We start from the raw sequence: 20,988 nt of genomic DNA on the forward strand, positions 1-20,988 counted from the left end.
ATCAGGCCTTGGCAATAAATTCTCTATTTACTGTTAAAACTGTTATTTAAAGAAGCACAAAACTTCCCCCTAACCTCTCCATAGACATAATTCAGGTGCTGGAAGGCTCTAGAAACACTGCATGGAAAATCAGGGTTTGGCACCTGAATTGGCTTCAAACCACAGATCTATCAAGTCTTGCTTTTCCAGAGTATTAAAGGTATATTCTTGTCCTCCTCCCACTTGTGATAAATCTGGCCTGCATCCTTTCCTCTCCATGGACAGACCCTTCCTTCTTGATCTCAGTTTTTGCCTGCTGGGTTTGTCCAGGAAAATGAGGATTTGCCTGTTCACCAGATGAAGTGGATGACCTTTAAGCTCCCTTCCAACCCAAACCATTCCATGATTCACTGTGACAGCTGCTGGACAGGAGAGACAGGAAACATCTCTGGTCATGCAGTCACCAGTGCCAGGCTGGTGTCCACCTGCACCAGCTGGCTTGGTGACTAAAACCCAAGAAGAGATGGATTAAGATGAATAAAAATGAAATGCCAAAAAGCAAATAATGTCAGAAGTTTTTTTTTATAAGAGCCTGGAGGTTGTCACCTAGGGGTGACCCATGCTGGCCAGCCCTGGGGTTTTCTTTGTGGGAAGATGCTGTAGGAAAAGGAGTGGTTTAGAACCAAAGAGCACCCACCCTGCACACTGGGGGGTGGTGGTCCCCAAGTGGTTCCTGGCACGCAGCAGCACCCAGGGGGATGGGGGATGTGTTCCCGTCCTTGCCGTGGAGGCAGAGGGGCTGCAGGGCTCTAACAGAGCTCCTCTGTGTGGAGGTTACAGAGCTCAGCCCCTCTGACCCCTCCCCGTCCTCCCATGCTGGGAGCCTGTCACCAGCTTCTCCGGTCCCCCAGCTCGGTGCTGTCCTTGGTGCCAGCATTCCCATGGACAGTCAGCCCTGGCACGAAGAGCCCCAAGCCTGGGTGATGCCTGTCCCCCTTTGCCCTCTCCTTGCTGCCTCCCCAGCCCCGTGGCCTTGAAGCCTCTGGAGCTTCTGGGGCTGCCCGTTCCCCGGGCGGGCTGGGGGTGTTGGCACACCCCGGGCATGGCTCTGCAGGGGCTGGGTCTCGGTGCTGACCCAGCTCTGCGTGCTCCTACTTGGCAGAGCCAGGAAGCAGCTGGCTTTCTCCTGGGAGATGGAAGCTGTGACTTGCTGCTGACTCACGGAATCACAGAACCATTAAAGTTGGAAAAGCCCTCTGAGAGCAAGCCAACCATTCTCCCAGCACTGCCAAGGCCACCACTGACCCCTGTCCCCAAGTGCCACATCCACGTGGCTGCTAAACCCCTGCAGGGATGGGGACTCCAGCACTGCTCTGGGCAGCTGTGCCAGTGCCTGACCACCCTTTCTTTCCATGAAGAAATGTTCCCAAAATCCAGCCTGAGCCTGCCCTGGCCCAGCCTGAGGCCGTTCCCTCTGCTCCTGTCCCTGTTCCCTGGGAGCACAGCCCGACCCCTCGGCTGTCCCCTCCTGTCAGGAGCTGTGCAGAGCCACAAGGTCCCTCCTGAGGCTCCTTTTCTCCAGGCTGAGCCCCTTTCCAGCTCCCTCAGCCTCTCCTGGGGCTCCAGCCCCTTCTCATCTCCGTTCCCTGCCCTGGACACGCTCCAGCCCCTCCAGGCCTCTCCTGTCATAAAGGGCCCAGAACTGCACACAGGATTTGAGGTTTGGCCTCAGCAGACAGATTAAGATCAAACTCACACACTCTGGTCTCAGTGCCCTGACAGCCCCAGGGACATTTCCTGTGCCACAGCTGCCCACAGTTGTGTTCCTCTGCACTCCTGCGCCTGTCACCCAGCTCCAGCCTGGTGCTCTCAGAGCCAGCCCAGCACCTCCAGCCCTCCTGTTTTCCCCGTTGGGTCCTTTAGTTCGGAGCTTACACCAACCCCACCACCCTCGTCCCTTCAGCCAGCTCTGTACTGCAGGGACTCCCAGGTTTCTCTGTGCCCTGCCTGGGCCTTCCTGACAGGCTCTGGGGACCAGGGAAGTGCAAACTCCTTCCCAGCTGTTCAGGATACAGATGCCATCATCCCACTGACAGCGTGACATGGGAATGAGGGAACAGCAGCCACAGCTGCAGCAGGGATGTGGTCAGGGATCAGTTGGCCCAGTGGAGTCCTCCAGGGCTTGGTGTGGTGCCAGAGCTCCACGTTGCCAGCAGAGCACAATTTAAGGCTACAGCCAAAGGACCGTGGCAGGAGGGGATTTTCCCTGCAGTGACAGGATGGGGTGCTGTTGCCTGCAGCAAGGTTTCATTGTGTGCTTCTGCTCTTTCACCATCATTTCACAATCAGTTCAAATCATCTCCCTCCTTGATGTCCCTTCCCTGGTCCCACACAAGGGTGGGTGGTAGCAGGAACAGGGAAATTATTTGGGCAAACCAGGCTGGGGTGGATCATGGTTTTCCAAGCAGATTGACCAACCAGCTCCCACGCTCTGAGCTGTGCATCCCTTTGCTGCAGAGGAGAGGGATTCAGCACCTGGAGAGGGGTTTGGGTGGTGGGTGAGGCCAGCTGGGGCCAGGGACGTCTCTGGCCTTCAGGTCTCTATCACAGAGTCCTGCTGTTGGAACACAGCTGGACTCAATCTGTGGGGGACAGTGTGCCCAAGCTGTCCCAGGGGCTCCTAGCTCTCCCTTCCCTGCTTAGACATGCCCCACATAATTTGGATTCTTGAGCACCTCTGGCTCAGGCAGTGATGCAGTCTGGTGGGTTTGAGTGCAGAAAATTGTTTGAGGATAGATCTGAGGTTTTTCTACATCCTGGATGAGGTGGGATTGACGCAGGTTTGGTGATGCTTCATCCAGCTCCCAAAGTGACCCAGTTTTCTTCCTGGCTGAAGAGCTGCTTCTGGCCTGGAGCAGTGTGGAGCTGCAGGACGAGTCAGGGCTACTCTGGACGTGTCATCACCCCCATGTCCTCCTGCAAGACAGGAATGTCTGTAATTACCCAGATCCAGGAGGGAGCAGCAGTGATCCACAGTCTTCCCTACTTCAGAGGAGGTGTGGATGCGACCCACGGCTCCACCCCTTTCCTTCCTCTTTCCATGGATGTCACAAGGACTTGCTGTCCCTTCGAGCAGGCTGTGCACACCAGACACGGGGGACTCTGGTGACAGTCACCGGCCAGTTGATGCCATCTCCAGATCATGGTTGTCAGGAAGTCCAAGTCTGTACTTCTTGGAGAGCATTAGCACATTTCAAACAAAGCAGTCAGGACACTCCTTAACTTTGGAAAGACATTCTTTTCACGATGGATTTAATTCCAAAATATCTGCAGCGCACGTGGCAGCCTTTCAGGGGGGTCAGGGATCCCTTCTGGAGTCCTTGTCAAGAAAAGCAGCAGTTCTCCATGTCTCAAGGGCTGTTCTCTGTTATGTGATGTGTTCCACGAGAACACATCCAACTGACAGCACACCCCTCTGCAGCCTCAAATCACAGCTCTGCTCTGCTCTCGATCACAGTGCAGCCAGGAAATCACGGATCTTCTGGATTTAGATCCATTGTGATCCCACCTGCCGAATTAGAGCTTGAGAAGGTGTTCCTGGGCAGGTCAGTGCTTTCCCTGGAGGCTACGGGGCAGCCTGGCCCAGACTCGCAGTTCCAGCTGCCCCTTCTTCCCACAGGGGGCTGGGCATGTCCCAGCTTGGGGTGGACACAAGCCCAGAGTCACTGTCATACTCAATCCCATTCTTGATTCGAATCAGTTCTTTGGCTGAGCCACTCACGGCAGGAGGGAACTCACATGGAGGTCACTGCTCCAGGTAATAAGCCTGGAGGAAAATGACTTGGGAGTGCTGGAGATGGTGCCAGATATGTCCAGGTGGGCAGGAAGGCAAGTGTCCCCTCACACATCCTCACCAGTGCCACACCAGGAAGCCCAGCCCTGGTGGTCCCACTACATCTCCCACCAGCAGCCCCTCGTTTGCTTAGTGTAGGGAAGCAGTTGGGAGTGGGTGAGCAGAATTATTCCTGGACTTGGACACTCCCTACACAGAAATAAAGGAGGCCAGGTAAAGCTGGGATCCGGGAAAAGGCTGCCTGTGAGGGCATGGCCACCCCACCACTGTGCTGTGCCAGCTCCTGCGAGAGACAGAGCATGGCTGCGAGCACGGCCGGGAATTCAGCATTTTGCCGTTTCCCGCTGGAAGCCAAACCCTGCTCTCTGAGGGCATCCATGTCACTGCCTGGGCTGAGGGCACGGGGCAGCGTTCAAGGGCCATCACGTTCTTTGCAGACGTCAGTGAGTCACAGGTAAGCAATTAACTCAGCCTGTACAACATCAGCATCTTCGTCAGCTGCGGTTCATTGTCACTTTAATGGCCCAGTAAAACCAGCCACATTAACAGTGCGGCTTAGGGGAACTCTCTTGTGTTCTGATGTTTCAAAACAGCCCCTTAGGGGCTCCTGGACACACATTAGGCTGAACCGCGCCTGGCAGACGTGACCTTGGCAGGACTAAGTTAATTTTTCGGGTTACTTGTCGTGCTCTCAGGCATAGAGATCTGGGGAGCCCGGAGGGAACGAGCCGCCTCTCCCCCCTCAGCCAGCACAGGCCCGCAGGCGCCATGACAGACCCCGATCCCTGGCAGTGGCCGCCGCAGGACTCCTCATTGGACAGCGGCACTGCCAATCAAGCGGCAGGAGGCGGGGCCTGCACAGCGCGCAGTAAGCCGCCGGGAAAAGGCCCCGCCCCCTCGGGTCGCCTGGCAACGGGAGGCGCTGACGGCGGGATCGGGATCGGGATCGGGATCGGGATCGGGACCGGGATCGGGATCGGGATCGGGATCGGGACCGGGACCGGGATCGGAACTGAGTGCGCTGCAGGGGGTGGAGGCCGCCTGGGGCCGGCATCCCCCAGTAACCGACTCTTGAGACACCCCGTCCCACGCCCCGGGATGCTCAGGGCCGCTGGTCCCACAGATCCCCGGATCCTCCCGCACCGGCCCCTGAGCCGCCCGCCCCTCGCACGGGGGTTCTCCGCACCGGGAATCACCGCTCCGACCTCTGACTGCTCCCCAGTCTCTGGATCCTCCTGCTGTCCCACACCCACACCGCGGGGACCCTTCACTCCATGTTGGCCCCCCCGCTACAGCTGTCCCCATCTCCTCCCTCTCTCCTCCTCTTGCCTCTGTCCCTGCCAGTCCTGCCAAGTCCCCTCTCCCACCTCCTCCCTCTGACAGGGACAGGCCTAGAAGGGTAGAGGTTTCCCACAGAGATTTCCCACTGGGAACCCTACTCTTCCCTCCGGGGTGGCCCCAGGGCTCTCCAAACCCTTCTCCACACCCCTCTGGGGACAGCAGAGCTGTAGTTTGTGCTGCTCTTCCTCGCTGCCACTCAGAAGCTGTTGGGAGCTTTCCCCCACCACCCTTCAAAGCCAGGAATCCATCACCCCCTTCCCATGGGTGTTTGACAGCTGCTCTGGGACAGAGACCAGCTCTAATCCACAACCCCATGTCCTGACCCCCTGCCTAGACTCAGAGAGAGCATCAGGTTAATCTCAGACTCTCATGTTTTCCCAAATTACATCATTTCTCTAATGCTGTCACTGTGTTTTCCTTTTAGAGAGAAAATCCAAGAAGGGCGATTATGTGACAGCAGCAGCACAGGAACCTCCATTTTCTTCCAGAGTCTCACCTTGTGTAAGAGCTGCCGTGTCCTTTCTAGACCTCAAACCACCCAGGCCACTGGTGTTTAACTGAATCCATGGCATCAGGGGATCCAGCTGCATTCCAAGAATCCTCATGAAGCAAAGAACCGTGGTGAAGGCATGGCAACTCCAAGGAAGGCAGGGATCCCATTAGGTGTCATGAAGGTGTTGGATCCACGCCAGCTAAAACCTGATAGCACAGAGACAGAAAGAATCCTAACTGTCTTGGATGAGACCATTGTCAAGCTGGAGATCACCAGGTTGATCCCACAGATTACTGGCTCTCTGGAGAGGTATGCTAGGATGCTGGGACCTGAGATCACAAGCAGCCTTTTGGAGCATCAGAAGCTTTCAGTGGAAATACAGCATCTGCTCACCAGCCCTGGAGATGAGAAGAGCATGAGAGCTCTGGAGCAACGCCTGAAATGTTCCCTGAGAAACATCCTGAGGCTCTTCCTGGCCAACCCCTTGCTTTACCATGGGCTGAAATACGAAGTTCGGGCGAGACAGTCACCAGCTGATGTGTTTATCAAAGCCTTTATGGAATTCCGGGATTTCACGCTCGAGAGGCTCCTGACCACTCCTGATGAAGAGAAGGAAAAGATTCAATTCATGAAAGACATTTCCCTCCAGCTTGAGAAAAACACAGAAACGATCTCAGCTCTACGGGGAGAGCTGGCAGGAGTCATCCAGACTCGAGATGAGGAGGTATGACCTTGCGGGAATGTGTTTTCCAACCAAGTGGAAACTTGCTTTTTACTGGAGCAAAAGCTTGCTAATTATAAACTGATCCCTTAATTGCAGTTCCTAAAGAGCAAGTTCCAGAAATCCTTTCTAAACCAGATCTAAAATTTCAAAATAATATTTTTATTGTAAAATATAATGAAAAATGCTTATTGCATGCTTGATTAATTTTTTTTTAACTCGAATTTGGCATGTTTTGAACCTGTTGTCACCAGCCAACTTAAACAATGTAAATCCCTGAGTTCCAGAGGAGTGGCAGGACAGGCACAAACTGCTGTGGTGGTATCCTGGCAGGGTGACAATGCCAGCTGCTTCATTCCCTGCTGCTGAAAGAATGAAAAATCATTACAGGGAGAGATTGCTCTGATTAAAATCCATTTTTAATATTTGCTCTGTCTTCACTCTTGCTTAAAACCAACACTTCTGTGACTCCAGACACTAACAGCTGCCTTGGAGCATTTGTGATTAATCAGTGATTATACAAATTACATGAATCTTTAATTTTATCTGCAGCTGAGGTACAGATAATTGACTGGGCACTTCCCAGGCACTTTCCCGGCTTGTGTGCCAAGCCCAGAGCTTCTGACAACAATCCTTTGTTTTCTACCTGGGTTTCTGTTTCTCCTCCCTGCAAGAGGGGTTGGCTGAGAAGGTTTTGCCCTGCGCTCACTGCTGGCAGAGCCAAGGGCCTGCTTCCCCCTTTCCCTCTGCTCCTCAGAGTTCTGGGGATCGAGATTTTTATGTGCAATTTGGCAGCTTGTTCGGGACATGGTGAATAAATCTGTTTCACTGATCCCAGCCTGGGATTTCCCTCCCTGAGCTGTATCCCCCAGACACTCACTCGGAGCCTGATCCAACCCTTGAGGGAGCCACAGGGCTACTCCTGGGAATCTGTTTTGGCTGCTCCTCAGGTTGCAGTGCCAGTGGGGCTTTGGGATGGTTTGTTCACTCTGTGCCTTTACCAACAGGTTCCCAGAGGAGCCAGGGGAAGGTTTCCAAAGCTCCTGTTTAAATCTAACTCTTCCCTCAGCCAGCAGTGGCAAGGCCTTGGTGCTACCTGAGCCGGCCCCTGAGGGTCCCTTCTTGGATCTCCTCCAGCTTTGCAATGTTTTTTCTTCTCCTGCCCACCTTATACCTCAGGGGCATTTCCCAAAGGTAATCCTCTTGTTTTCCGGTCTAGGTTAGCAGGAAGGACAAAACAATCGAAAACCTCAAAACCAGCATGGAAGATCTGGCCAAGAAGTGCAAGGCTGACATCCAGCTGATCATGAAGGAAGGGGAAAAGCAGAAAAAAGAGGATGAGGAAGCCTCCCAGGACAGATGTGCCAGGCTGAAGCAGGACATTCAGTGCCTGGAAACACAGTTCAATGCACTGGTCCTGCAGCATCGAGCCTCAGAGCTGGCTCTCAGGAAGGTAAAGGGGAGGAGAGCTCTGGGACAGGAGGTTTAAGCCTTTCTGCAGAGCTGTCAGCTCTGGCTGTTGCCTGCTACAAGGAGTTCCTTGGGTCCTGCTGGTTCCTGGCAGGATGCACATGGTGTATGTCAGAGCACACCCGCCCTGTCCTCATGCTCTGCTGATTCCAGTGGAAAGCAGCCCTGCAGTGACAGCAGGGACAGAGCTGTCACAGGTCCTGCTCCTGCTGGCTGCCTCGGCTCTGGGAACACCTTCCTGCTGTGCTGTGACACCAGGCAGGGCTCAGGGCAGCGAGGCTGGAGCAGGACAGTGTGGGAGAGTGACAAACCAGGGATCTGCTGTAGGGGGAGCAGAGCAAACAATATTGGCTTGGTAGAAGGCATTTTTTAGAGTTGATTTATTATTCAAGGTGGAATGGAGCTGATGCTGAGGGCTCTGCTCAGCTTGGCAGAGCAGACTAGCCAAGGGAGTCAGGCTGGGCTGAATGAGGGGGAAATGTAATTTCATAGAACCACCCCAGAATAGTTTGGGTGGGAAGGGACCTTAAAGCCCATCCAGTGCCACCCCCTGCCCTGGGCAGGGACACCTTCCATTATCCCAGGCAGTGTCCAAGCCCTACCCAACCTGGCCTTGGGCACTGCCAGGGATCCAGGGGCAGCCACAGTTGCTCTGGGCACCCTGTGTCAGGGCCTCAGCACCCTCCCAGGGAACACTTCCTTCCCAATATCCCATCCATCCCTGCCTCTGGCACTGGGAAGCCATTCCCTGTGTCCTGTCCCTCCATCCCTTGTCCCCAGTCCCTCTCCAGCTCTCCTGGAGCCCCTTTAGGCCCTGCAAGGGGCTCTGAGCTCTCCCTGGAGCCTTCTCCTCTCCAGGTGAGCACCCCCAGCTCTCCCAGGCTGGCTCCAGAGCAGAGGGGCTCCAGCCCTCAGAGGAGCTCCATGGATTCCTCTGGACTGGCTCCAGCAGCTCCAGGTCCTTCCTGTGCTGGGCCCCAGGGCTGGGGCAGCTCTGCAGGTGGGGCAGAGGAGCAGAAACCCCCCTCCCCTGCTGCCCACACCGGGGGCTCAGCCCAGGGCTGAGGGGGTTTCAGAGCCAGGGCAGGTGCAGCCCTCACCCAGCAGCACCCCAAAGTCCTTGTCCCCAGGGCTGAGCAGATACAGGAGGAGGAATGGGACCAGCAGGCAGGCCCAGGCCTCTGTAGCAACAGCTCTGCCCTGAGCGGAACACACTGGTGACACAGAGAATCGAGAACTGGAAAAGGGGCATTTTCCTCCTCCTTTTGCTCATTCTGAGTATTCTCTCTAAAGCAGTGCAGCCTCCCATGGGCAGGAAGCCCACGTGGTGATGGGGCATCTGTCACTCTTGCATTGGGTGGTACAGCATGAAGGGCTGGGCACTGACAAAACATCAAACCCAAGTGCGAGCTGGAGTACAACTCCCAAAATCTTTGTCAGAGGGGCTGTGTCAGGCAGCTCCTGCTGCAGTTCCTGCCACAGTAGGGCTGCTTGTGGAGAGCTCAGCTCATTCCAGCACCCCGGCAGATGCATTTAGTGACCACAGAGGCATCCTTTCCTCAGCAAGTACGAGTTGTACTTGTGATCTAAATAGCTCAGGTGGGACCTCGTGATGGCCTGGGAGCCCTTGGGCCATCCTGGGGTGGTGCCACACAGGAAATGGAGCAGGAATGATTCCACAGAGTACACATCCAGAGCTGGAGGTAAACTGCCCCAGGTTGTACAGGAGTACAGCCACTGTTAAACTGTTTTACAGCCAGAAAGATCTCTTTATTTTAAAAGGCATAATCTTCTGAGTACTTTCTGTCCCACATCCATGTTTTGCAGTTCTCTTTTGCTTCAGTTTCAAGTTGGTTACTTCAGTTTGTCGATGACTTGCCACATTCCATCAGACATTTCCTCCTGTGGAAAGCAACTTCCAGGTGCTGTTCATCCCCCCAGCTCCATGCTGTAAAGCAAATAAAGCCCTTTGGCAATGTCCCAGGAGCATCCTCAAACCAGGGCAAACCACGTATGTGTCAGCTGAGGGAAGCTTGTCACAGGGAGGAGGTGAAATACTCAGATATAATGATGCTGTGGCTCAAATACTCAGATGTAATAATGCTGTGGCTCAGTGTTTCCCTCCTTTCTCACTCAGGATACTTCCTACCAGGCCTCAGATGTCTGCAAGGATCTGATCTTGTTTTGTGTTTCAGGAAAAGTGCAAAGCAGAGATGGAAATTCAGATGTGGGTCCAGAAATACGACGCAGACATGACAGAAAAACAGGTGTTGGCTTTAAGTGCTTTACTCTGGCATAAGGTGATTTGCCTGGGTAGATTCCTGTCCAAAGGGACACATGGCTCTTACCCAGGAGATCATGGAAGTGAGGGGCAGTTCTGCATCCAGGTGAACGACAGGAGAGGGATCTTTGTCCTGCCTGTGTGCCCAGGAGTCCTCTGCTGCTTTGGCTTTAGGAAAAGTTACACCCACTACTAAATCCCACAGTATGTGGGGGCAAATGGGTCACCATGTTCTGTCTGGGAGGTCCACCTGATGCCAGGAAACAGGTTTTTCAGTTTTGCTCCAATCCTCAAGCCTCATGGCTGTACCTAATACCTAAATCCTGCTCCTGTTCCTGCTGAATCCTTGGGGGATGTGCTGGGTGTTAAGAAACTCAACAGCCTGCCTCCAGCTGAGCCATAAGAGGCTCAGGGTCACCCCCAAACCTTACCTCTAGGAAGGCCCTGGGGGCTTTCCTTTCTTGCAGTATTTATGGGGTTGGATAAAAGCTGCTGGATTCCTTACAGAGCAAAATGCAGGGAGGGGCCTGAAAAGTGCTGCATTATAATTGTAAGGAATGATCCCCCTGTCAGATGTTTAATAATGGGATTATTTTGGTTTCCTGTCTGTGGAGAGGCAGGAGCCCCATGTTTGGGGCAGAATTTGTCAAGGCAGACCCAACCCCACACTGACAAAACATCAAAGCCAAGTTAGAGCTGCAGTACAACCCCCAAAATCTTTGGCAGAGGGGCTGTGTCAGGCAGCTCCTGCTGCAGTTCCTGCCACAGCACGGCTGCTTGTGGAGAGCTCAGCTCATTCCAGCACCCCGGCAGATGCACTGCTGGTTCTCCAAGTCTTCCATTGTGGGAGCATTTTTCAGGGGAGCATCAAGGGACCCAGCATCTCATGAAATTCCCTGGGTACTGGGCACATGCCTTCCTTTTGAATCCCTTTGGAAAGGCTCCAACCAGTTGAGGTTCCATGGCCCTGGGATGGGTTTCAGGACCATCACCTGGGGATGTAGGGAGGAGCTGCTGACCAGCTGTCCCTGACCCCTGCTGTCCTGCCAGACCACATATGAGGAGGTCCAGGCTGTCTACAATGAGGAGAAGGAACAGTTGTCCCTGCTGATGGAGAAACACGCAATGCTGCTCCAGGAGTACACCCAGATTGAGGAGGAGCGCAGGATGCTCAAGGAGAAGGAGGAGGAAGCTGCACGGGAAGAGGCCAGGAGGAATGATGCTGCCACCTGCATCCAGGCCTTCTGGAAAGGCTACTTGGTGCGGTCCATCTACAAGTCAAAACTGAAGAAGGGAAAGGGCAAGGGCAAGGGTAAAAAATAAAGCCCCAAATCCCTTTTCTCTCCATGACAAAGCTGCTGTGTCTGAGCTCTTCCAGATAAAAGCCTTTAGAATTATTAAGGTTGGAAAATAATTTAAAGTCAAGCCAGTACCACCATGTTCACCACTAACCCTTGTCCTTAAGTGTCACATCCACATGTTTTATAAACACTTCCAGGGATGGTGACTCTACCAATTCCCTTGGCAGTCTGTCCCAGGCCTTTAGGACCCTTTCCATGAAAAAAAAGTTTTGTTAATATTTATTATAAGCATCCCCTGGCACAACTTGAGGCCGTTTCCCCTCATCTTGTCACGTCCTCCTTGTGTGCATTTGACAGCCCACTCCTGACTTTAGGGCCCTTCCTTGCAGCCTCCCTTCCCAGGAGAGAGCAGTGGCACTGGTGAGGCGCCTCTCTCCTCAGACACGGCCAAGGAAGGTGTGTTCCCTTCCTGGGAGCCACAAGAGATACTGGGATCCGTGGGACTTTGAGAAGTTGGCAGCCATGTGGATAGTTTGGGGTGTAGTTACATCAAGAAGGACATTCCCTGTCCAGATAGACTTCAGTTCCCAAAAACCTACAGCCTCCAGGGAGACCTTAAAGCCCCTTGCAGTGCCTAAAAGGGCTCCAGGAGAGTGTGAGAGGGACTGGGGACAAGGGGAATTGGCTTCCCAGTGCCAGAGAGCAGGGATGGATGGGATATTGGGAAGGAATTGTTCCCTGGCAGGGTGGGCAGGCCCTGGCACAGGGTGCCCAGAGCAGCTGTGGCTGCCCCTGGATCCCTGGCAGTGCCCAAGGCCAGGTTGGATGGGGCTTGGAGCAGCCTGGGATAATGGAAGGTGTCCCTGCCCATGGCAGGGAGTGGAACTGGGATGGACTTGAAGGTGCCTTCCACCCTAACCCATTCCATGGCTCTCTGAAAAGCAGCCTTTGGAGTCCAAAGCACTCAGGCTGTTGCAGACCCAGGAGTGGCCCCACAGGCTGCCTCAGTGTCCCTAGTGCTCGTGGCTGAAGGACTCTCCAGGGAGAAATCGCTCACCCAAGCTCCAGAGGGGCCGGAGCTCAGCCCAGAGCAGCGCATGGAGTGTCCTGCATGCTCGGATCCCGAGGCTTGGAGCCCAGTGCCCTCTCTGGAGAATTCCCAGGGCTGGGGAACCTCCTGAGCCCCTGGCACGGCTGCAACAGTGTGTGAAGGTGATGGGTGAGGATAATGGGATCAGGGGGATCAGAGAGGATCAGGGAGATGAGTGAGATGTGATCTAAGGTGGGGGGTGGGGGGAGGGAATGAAGAGGATAAAGGGGAAAGGGAAAAGGGAAGAGAGAATGAGGAAGGTAAAAAAAGGCTGGGAAGAGAAAGGAGAATGGGGAAAGGGAAGAACCCTCAGCAGACATTGGGACACCTGGCCGCGTGGCACCTACCACAGGCCTCCACGCTGCCCTGTGGACAGGCACCGCCTCAGGCGCAAAATCCAGGCCCGTGTGCTGCTGGAGGGAGCAGGTGAGTGGGACAGAGGGAGGGGGCTTCTCCTCCCAGCAGGGCAGGCGGCACGCAGGAGGATTTTTGACGGGAAGATTTATACGGACCAATTTCCACCCTCCCCGCCACCCCAGCCCCCTGGCATGAAATGGCGGCGGGGGGCCAAAATGGCGGGGGCGGGGTGAGGGCGGGGGCGGGGTGAGGGCGGGGGCGGGGTGAGGGCGGGGGCGGTGCGCGCCGCTCCTGCGCCGCTCCTGCCCCGCCGCCGGGGGGCGCGCGCCTCCGCTCCGCTCCGCTCCGCTCCCCGTGGGGCGGTCACGTGGCGGCGGCGCCGCCCCCGCTCGGTGCGGACGGGCCGGGGCCGCCCCGGGAGCGGCGGAGCCTCGGCCGGGCCCCGCGGGGTCTATGGGGAAGGCGGCCGCGCTCTGCGGCGGCGGCACCCGCGGGCTGGTCTCGCTCCTCAGCGCCGTCCCCTGCCTGGCCTGCCACGAGCTGCCGGCCATGAGCGCCGAGCCGGGCGGCCGCGGCGGCGGGGGCCCGGCGGGGGGACCGCCCGCCGCCCCCCCGGGCTCCGACACCTACAAGGGATGGCTCTTCAAGTGGACCAACTACCTGAAGGGCTACCAGCGTCGCTGGTTCGTGCTCAGCAATGGGCTGCTCAGCTACTACAGGTACCGGGGCCGGGGGGCTGGGCAGGGGCCGCCGGGAGCGGGGGACGGACCGCGGGGGCTGCGCTGTTGCACAGCGAAAACCGCCTCGTATTGCTTAGTTTGGGCTTTTTTTTTTTCCTCTTTTAACGCCAAACTCGGGTTTTGATCCTGCAGAACCGTGGCGGGGTCCGGTGGGAGCAGCGGGGCCCCGGGATGATGGAACGCCCTGGATCTCCTATCCTTCCCTCTCTCCATCCCTCCGCTCCTGCTGCAGCAGCTCCGGCTGCTGCAGCTGCCCAAATCACCAGCTTCCCGTGAAACACCCCAAACCCTCCTCCCGTAGCTGTGTAACCTGCTCCTGCTGCTGCTGTTCCCGGCCAGAGCCCGCGAGTCCTTCCCCCAGCAGCGCCAGGGCTGCGGGCGCTGCGGTGGCGGGGGAAGGATGGCCTGGGATGTTGTGCTGGGAATGTCGGGCTTGGGAAGTCAGCCCAGGCTGGGGGCTGCGCTCCCGGGGCACGGAAGGAAGCTCCAGCAGCTGTTCCGAGCCGTGCCTGGCTCCCTGCGCTGTCTGACGCGCTGGGTTTGTGCAGACGGGCTGTGGGCTCAGCGAGGAGCGTGTCAGACACCCCGAGGCTGCGAGGCTGAGTCCACAGCAGGCTCATCTTCGTGCCCTCTCTTGTGCTGCTTGTCTCGCTTGAGTGCTGAAAATACAAATGTGGATGTTGGTGTTTTTACCTGCCAGGAAGGTGTCCCTGTTTATGGCAGGGGGGTGGAACGAGAGGAGCTTTAAGGTCCCTTCCCACCCAGACCATTCAGGGATTCTGTGATTTGGATCATGTTTATTCTTGTCACACGAGTGCTCTGTCACCCTCAGTGTTGTGCAGATGTTGGCTGTACTTCAGGACATGGAAACAATCCTGAATAATAGAGATGGTTAAGCTTTATAAAATAGTAAGTTTTTAAAGTGCCAAACACCCTGAGACTGGAATTCTCTGTAAAGGTTATGCCAGAGCTGTTTTTCCTCCCGACATAAAGTTCATAATCTGATTTCCTCTCAGCTCCAGCTGCTGACACGTAGCCTGAAGCAGACTGTAGAGCTCCAGCTCCCTGTCAGATGTGACTGTAAGCTCTTCCAGCTCTAAGAGAGACCTGGAACCTGGGTCCTGGGGTCAGACTACAGCAGGTAACAGTGCAGAAGATAAATGATCTGTTTATCTATTTGGAGTTGTTGAAAACCCTCAAAGAACTTAAGCCAAACAACCTCCCCCCCAAAAATGTAATTACCTCTCAGTAATTCAGCTAATTTAGTGTAATCCTTTCTGGAATGCCTTAACTCTGCTCAAAAAGGCTGTTGGTGTTTAGCACCCCATTTGTAACCATGTCAGAACATTATTTTTATGTGTTGATACCAAGTCTGTCAGGAGTGAACAAGTGGTTTTCTTCAACAATTATTTTACATGGGAACAACCATGTTTATTTTGAGACCATTTGATCTGTTTTAGGCTGAAACAACAAACAGAAACACCCAAGGAAATTATTCTGGGCAGCATGTGAAAGAGTTGAAACTTTGTGAAGCTTTCAGGCAGGGCAGACCTTCAGCAGCTGTTTGGGGAAAGGGATGCTGGAGGATTTTGTGCTTCTTTTCATCTCTGCGCTTGATGACAACTGAATTAATTTGGTTGTGAGTCAGGAGCACAAAAATACAGTGCAGAACACGTGGTGAAGTCTTTCTTAAGTGGAGAAAAGCCTCCATGATACTCTTCAAAACCAGTGCTCTGAAACAGTGGCTGTCTCAGCTTGAATTGCTCATCTGGGAGCGCTCCTGGGAGACAGTCTGGGGTAAAAACTGGCAGTTCTGTTTTGATATGAGTTCTAGCTCCATGACAGGAGCCAGACAGGTGTCAGGCTGCTGCCTGTTCTCTGATAAAGAGCATATATCTATATTTGTCTACCTGTATATATATTCTGTAGAGGTCTCTGGCATTCTGAGAGTCACGGGTCTTGCTTTCTGCTGGCTCTTTGTGCTCATCCCAGCTCAGCAGGTCCACACCAGAAGTCTCCTTTCCTGCCCTTGCAGGTGAATTGCTGTGCTCTTCTTGTGTTGTTACCTTTGTAGCTGCACAGCCCACCTGATTTAACTGTGGCTGCTCAGGAGTAGTTTTGTAGAAACTTCATTTTGCTTGTCTGCTAAAATCATCTAAACTGGGAAAGCTGCCCTGTGGTGCCCAAGCCGCCTGCTTGTGTGGATTGATTTTGTTCCAGGTTGAAGGTTTTTGTTCCATTTGGATTTCCTGCCACTCACTCTAGCTTTCAACCCCAGCCTGTCACGTTGCCTGGAGGATTTTGGCTTGCAGAGTTGAGCTGCTGAAATCCCGGGTGTCCCCTTGGTGTCCCTGGTGGTGCTGCTGTGTGGGTGGGTGCTGTGCCATCCTTTGGAGCTGTTCTGAGGGGTTTGCTCCAGCAGCCAAGTGAGACGCCTGTTTACTGCCCAGTTGGTTTCACAGGGACAGTTTGCTGAATTAAAGCTTCTAATTACAGCATTTTTCCCAAATGGAGCATTTAAAGCCTCCTGTAGCTTTGCTACATCGATGAAGACATCAAGTCTTGCTGCCAGGGAAACTTCATGTGCCTTTGCTTTGTATTCTCCGCTCTGAACCTGTGAAAAATAACAACTGCTGAGGTATTCTTGAGGAGTTCCTGTGCAGTACCCTCCTCTGGAGGGAGGTGTGTGGGTTTAGGAAGTTCCTGAATCCACAGCAATATGGTTAGACCGTTTTACTTGCCCTTGATTGGTCCTCCTAGGTTGTTTTTGACAAAGTTTTCTGGCTGATTCAGTGATGCCGGCGTGGGAAGGCAGTTTGGGGATGCAGGACTAGTCTGCTTGACTTGCTAATGATCCAAACTCTCTCTGAACTCCTCTTGTAGGCTGCCACTCAGATTTATCATTATCTATAATTAGCGGCTCTGTATGGGAGAATCTAATCACCTTGAACAGATAAGTGTTTTCAAGGAGATTAGAGAGGATCTTCAGGTGAGTATTAATTCATCCGAGATCGGCGGTTGGCTCATGTGACCATAGATGCTCCAAGAGTGTTGTGTTCTCCCAGCGGTTCCTTGACCTTTCTGAGAGCTCTGGGATGTGTTGTCTCCTCTGTGGGATGGGCTGGAGCTGGGTTCTTGTGGGTTGGGTGTCTGGAGAGCCTTCAGCAGTGCTTTGTGTGGGCACAGGGTGTAATGATGAAAGCAATGAAAAATGGAGAGGGGAAAACCATGTCATTGTTGGGAAGGGAAAGGCTTCTCCATCAAGCAGCATTAATTCCCCTCTTAGAGCAGTGATGGGTGCCTGGGGCACTTTAGCTGTCTTGTCTGGGTCATTCTGCAGCTCATTTCCCTGGAAAAGCCATGTTTCCCAGAGCAGCATTCTTCACCAGCTCTGTTTATCCAGCAGTTAACTCTTGGTTGGCATCATGAGGGCTTGAGCACAACCCAGAGGTTTTTTCCTGTTTCTTGTGCTGGGGCTCCACTGAAAGCTGAGGAGGGGGGTTCAGGAAGGAGCTTGAAAACCACTGCTGGTGGTAGAGGTGTTGGGGGTTCAGGGAGCCCAGGAGAGACCTCTGGGAGCCTCTGATCCAAGTGTTCCCCCAGCACTGCCAAGGCCACCATTGACCCCTGTCCCCAGGTGCCACATTCACATGGCTGCTAAATCCCTGCAGGGATGGGGACTCCACCACTGCCCTGGGCAGCTGTGCCACCCTGACCACCCTTTCCATGAAGGAATTTTCCCATTATCCTACCTCGGCCTCCCCTGACACATCTTGAGGCCGTTCCCTCTCCTCCTGTCCCTGTTCCCTGGGAGCAGAGCCCGACCCCCCTGGCTGTGCTCTCCTGTCAGGAGTTGTGCAGAGCCACAAGGTCCCTGTTGAACCCCTCCAGCTCCCTCAGCCACTTCTCATCACACTTGTGCTCCAGCCTCTGAAATCTCCAAGGTGTGAGCTTGCAGAGCCTCTCCAGGTCCCTCTTCCAGTGCTGGACCACCCTTGGAGGGGAAAACCATTCCTTACATTTAGCTTGTACATGATAGAGTGAGGCAACATGCTCTCCTGGAATGATTTTTGTGACACCCTGTCCCTGTGCAACAAATCTTGGAGTGTTTGTCTTTCTTTGGGTGCTGGGGCGTGCAGGTTTCCAGGGCAGCTCTGCAGCTCCTGGTGACTTTGAGCTACTTGTTTTTAAACAGTGATGAATAATTGGTGTTCCCAGTCAGCTTGTTTTCCCATGGCACTCTCTGGATCCATATGGTGCTTTACTGTTGTTCCTTGTTATTTGCCCATTCTGGAGGCAGCTCCTTGCTGTGCTGTGTCCCTGGGGACACACGGTGCTGCCACAGCTCCTTGGGGACACTGCATGTCCACATGACGCTCGAGGGGTGCCGTGGGGTGGGGGGAATGGTGCTCTTTGGGCTGCTGGTTCCAGGCTGGGTTGCTCTGCTCCCAGTCAGTGCTGTGGGGGAGGCTGGGCTCAGTTGAGCCCAAACAGCAACTGCTGCTGACTCTGCAGGAGGGCGTGAGGCACGGGTCTCATCCTTAGGGATGTTTCCATCATGGCTTGGTTATTAGTGCTGGCTGAGGGGGTTTACAGCTGTTGCCTGGTTCTGTTTGCTGGTTGCAAACTGTGACAAGAGCCATGAACCATCTTTCTCATTTATTTCTATACATATCAACTTCATTTGGCTAGTTGGGATGGATGTCATCCCTCATTCCATCCCTGCAAGTGTTCCAGGCCAAGCTGGACAGGGCTTGGAGCAGCCTGGTCTTGTGGATGGTGTCCCTGTCCACGGCAGGGGAGTGGAACCTTTAAGATCCCTTCCCACCCAAACCATTCCATGATTCTGTACTAGCCAAATACTTAATTTGATGTAATTGTAGAAGAAATAACTGGTTTGTGTCGTGCAGAGCTCAGCTTTGAGGGGGCAGAGCACTCTGGGTTTGTGTGGAAGTACAGCAGCCTGTGCTGCTGTCTCCATGTTGGTCACGTGGGGATCCCTCAGGTAGCTTGGCTCCCACGGCAGTTTTCTGTCCTGGAGCTGTTGGCAGGTATGGAGGGTGTCTGTGGGCTCAGCTGCCTGGCTCCTTACCTGAATGAGGTGCCTGTTACCCCCTTCTGGTGTGCCCTGGTCCAGCTTCACTGCTGGAGCACACACTGGTGTAGTTCTGCTTTGCTGTCCCTGGCAAGGGCAGGGGGTCACTGTCCGGCCCTGCATCCCTCCCTCCCTCACGGTGCTGGAGCTCCCTCAGCTCTGCTGGAGTGGGACAGCAGGGTCTGTGCTGACCTTTAGGAGCAGAGGTTGGTGTGGACTGGCTGCTGCTGCAGGACATCCATGGCTGTGCTCAGCCCTGGAAAACCCTTGCTAGCCCTTGGTCCGACTGCTGTCGTGTTGCTCCAGGAGCAGGGTGGCTGTCCTTTGCCTGCAGAGGTGACTGGCATCACCTGCCTCTTCCTGCAGCTCCCCTGCCTGTCTTTTTCCAGGGAAATACGTATTCAGCTCTGACTTGGCTCGCTCCAATTACAGGTTTAAGTTAGTGCTTGTATGGCCTGTCATCCTCTGTACCCACAGTGAGTCACTGGGGAAGGAGCTGATGATCCTTCTTGCCAGGAGTATTGCGAGGAACCTGCTGTGCTTTTCCATGCAGTATCCCTTGTATCCTGCCTCATTTTCCCCTGAAGAGGAGTTTCCAATCAGGGCAATGTGCTCTGAGCTCACCTCTGAACGACGATGATGTTCATTATCTGTATGTTGAGTTATGCTGCGGCAGGTCAGACTACTGAGCTTCTCTGTATTTTGTGTATCAGTTGTTGTAGCTGGGTAACTCAGCCTGGTAATTTTAGGTGCCTGAAGTGTTATCAGTGATATCAGAACCCTCTGCTCCCTGTAGGTCTGTTCAGCTGATGGCCAGCAGCTCAGGTTGTCACCCTGAAATGTGAATTGTCCCAGCCTGCTATCAGGAGGGCAGGCAGCATCCTGGAGATTTATCCCTAAATAAGATAGTGCTTCCAAACCTGAGCTAGCTGGAGGTGTTAAATATCCCTTCAGGTCCTCATTATACTGTTCAATTATTGTAGCAGTTCCTACAGCACCGTGGCAGGGATCTTTCTACACTTTGCATCAGCCTTTGTTTGGTTTCGATCAAAAAGCTTGTTTAATAATTAATGACACAATATTCCCGTGTCTGCTGGCTGCGGGCTGGGCTGCAGGAGAGCAGAGCTGGATGTGAGTGTGGTGCTGGGGCAGTGGTGCTGACTCACAGCCGTGTGTGCAGGGCTGGTGCTGAGCCTCGGGCTGTGAACGGATCAACGCTGGAATTAAACATGCAGATGGGAGCGTGGGACTGCGTGTCAGTGGAGCTCTGCGATGGAAGCAGAACAAATGGGAGCCGATCTCCTCTTTGGTCCCCTTCCAGGCACTTGGGATTCGCTTCTTCCTCTGCAAGCCAGGGCTCCTGGCAGGGCTGTTTTGTGCCTGGCCTGTGCTGTCCCCAGGTGATGCTGCTCCGTGCTGTGAGCATCGCTGCGGGCGTGGAGCTGCTCACAGGTCACATTGTGACACGGCACTGATGGAGCTGGTGCTGTGTCAGCACTATTGACTATGGCCAAACCCGTTGTCACCTCTGTTTTCCCTGCCCTTCCTTTCACACCAAGCTGTGTTAGTATCCACTTTCCTTTGGTTTTTTTTTTTTATTTTTATCTAACTCTTCAAGGCTATTTCTGCTTTGAATCACGACCGGATAGATGTATGTCCCTGCAGTGACTCAGGGGGAGGTGCTTCACTCCCTAAAAATAGTCTTAATCCTCCAAATCTTTCTGGATGAGAGTACTGGCTGGGTACGCGTGGCTGTTTAAAGCAGCTTCTGCAATGCATGTGGGGGTAAATATGGTGGAGTGGGAGTCAGTGCCTTTCTCTTTTCCTTCTTTACCACAAAGCAGTGATTCTTAATCCGTTATTAATAGCTAGAGCAGGTTTCTTCTAGGAACTTTATAACAAACAGGGCAGGAAAATGTTGTCTTTGGGGCCTGCTGGTTGTGTATTGCTGTTGTGAGTAAGATCTTCTCACTTCAGGCTGGTTGGTTGGCACATACACCTAAACACTGTGGCTGGGTGGGCTCTCAAAAACAGTGAACTCTCCTTCCCATGGCACAGCCATGGGTGTGACAGCAGGGCTGGGTAGCCTGGATGGGAGCACAGCTCCTTTGGGGAGTCACGTGGCCTCCTGGTGCTGGTGATGTTCAGGTCCATGGCTTGGTTTCCTCAGGGATGCTCCCAGAGACGTGGGGCTGTGTGTGCTGTGTTCCAGCTGCGCCGTGTTGCTGTTCCCAGCTGACTTGGGGCTTTGTGCCTGTCACTCACCC

At 54.1% G+C, this 20,988-nt stretch overlaps 2 protein-coding genes across 7 annotated transcripts in view; both read left to right on the forward strand.

Moving 5' to 3' along the window:
* Nucleotides 1–4,793: 4,793 nt before the first annotated feature.
* Nucleotides 4,794–20,988, forward strand: part of IQCD (IQ motif containing D) — a 542,296-nt gene continuing 526,101 nt past the window's right edge. The window contains exons 1-5 of one of the 2 annotated variants that reach the window (XM_068209220.1): nt 4,794–4,892; nt 5,598–6,390; nt 7,607–7,840; nt 10,053–10,124; nt 11,189–11,450. In XM_068209220.1, the coding sequence (XP_068065321.1) occupies nt 5,803–6,390; nt 7,607–7,840; nt 10,053–10,124; nt 11,189–11,450 (1,156 nt within the window). In that variant the 5' untranslated portion in view covers nt 4,794–4,892; nt 5,598–5,802. The remainder of the gene's footprint in view (nt 4,893–5,597; nt 6,391–7,606; nt 7,841–10,052; nt 10,125–11,188; nt 11,451–20,988) is intronic. The other variant, XM_068209221.1, reaches the window with a different exon arrangement.
* The window catches only part of OSBP2 (oxysterol binding protein 2), a 92,396-nt gene continuing 84,671 nt past the window's right edge, over nt 13,264–20,988 (forward strand). For 3 of the 5 annotated variants that reach the window (XM_068209205.1, XM_068209206.1, XM_068209207.1), the window contains exon 1: nt 13,264–13,605. In XM_068209205.1, the coding sequence (XP_068065306.1) occupies nt 13,340–13,605 (266 nt within the window). In that variant the 5' untranslated portion in view covers nt 13,264–13,339. Of the gene's footprint in view, nt 13,606–20,483; nt 20,507–20,988 lie in introns of those variants that run through there. The other 2 variants (XM_068209208.1, XM_068209209.1) reach the window with 2 other exon arrangements.

Source organism: Anomalospiza imberbis, chromosome 18 (genome assembly GCF_031753505.1).
Source record: "Anomalospiza imberbis isolate Cuckoo-Finch-1a 21T00152 chromosome 18, ASM3175350v1, whole genome shotgun sequence".
Lineage (NCBI taxonomy): Eukaryota > Metazoa > Chordata > Aves > Passeriformes > Viduidae > Anomalospiza > Anomalospiza imberbis.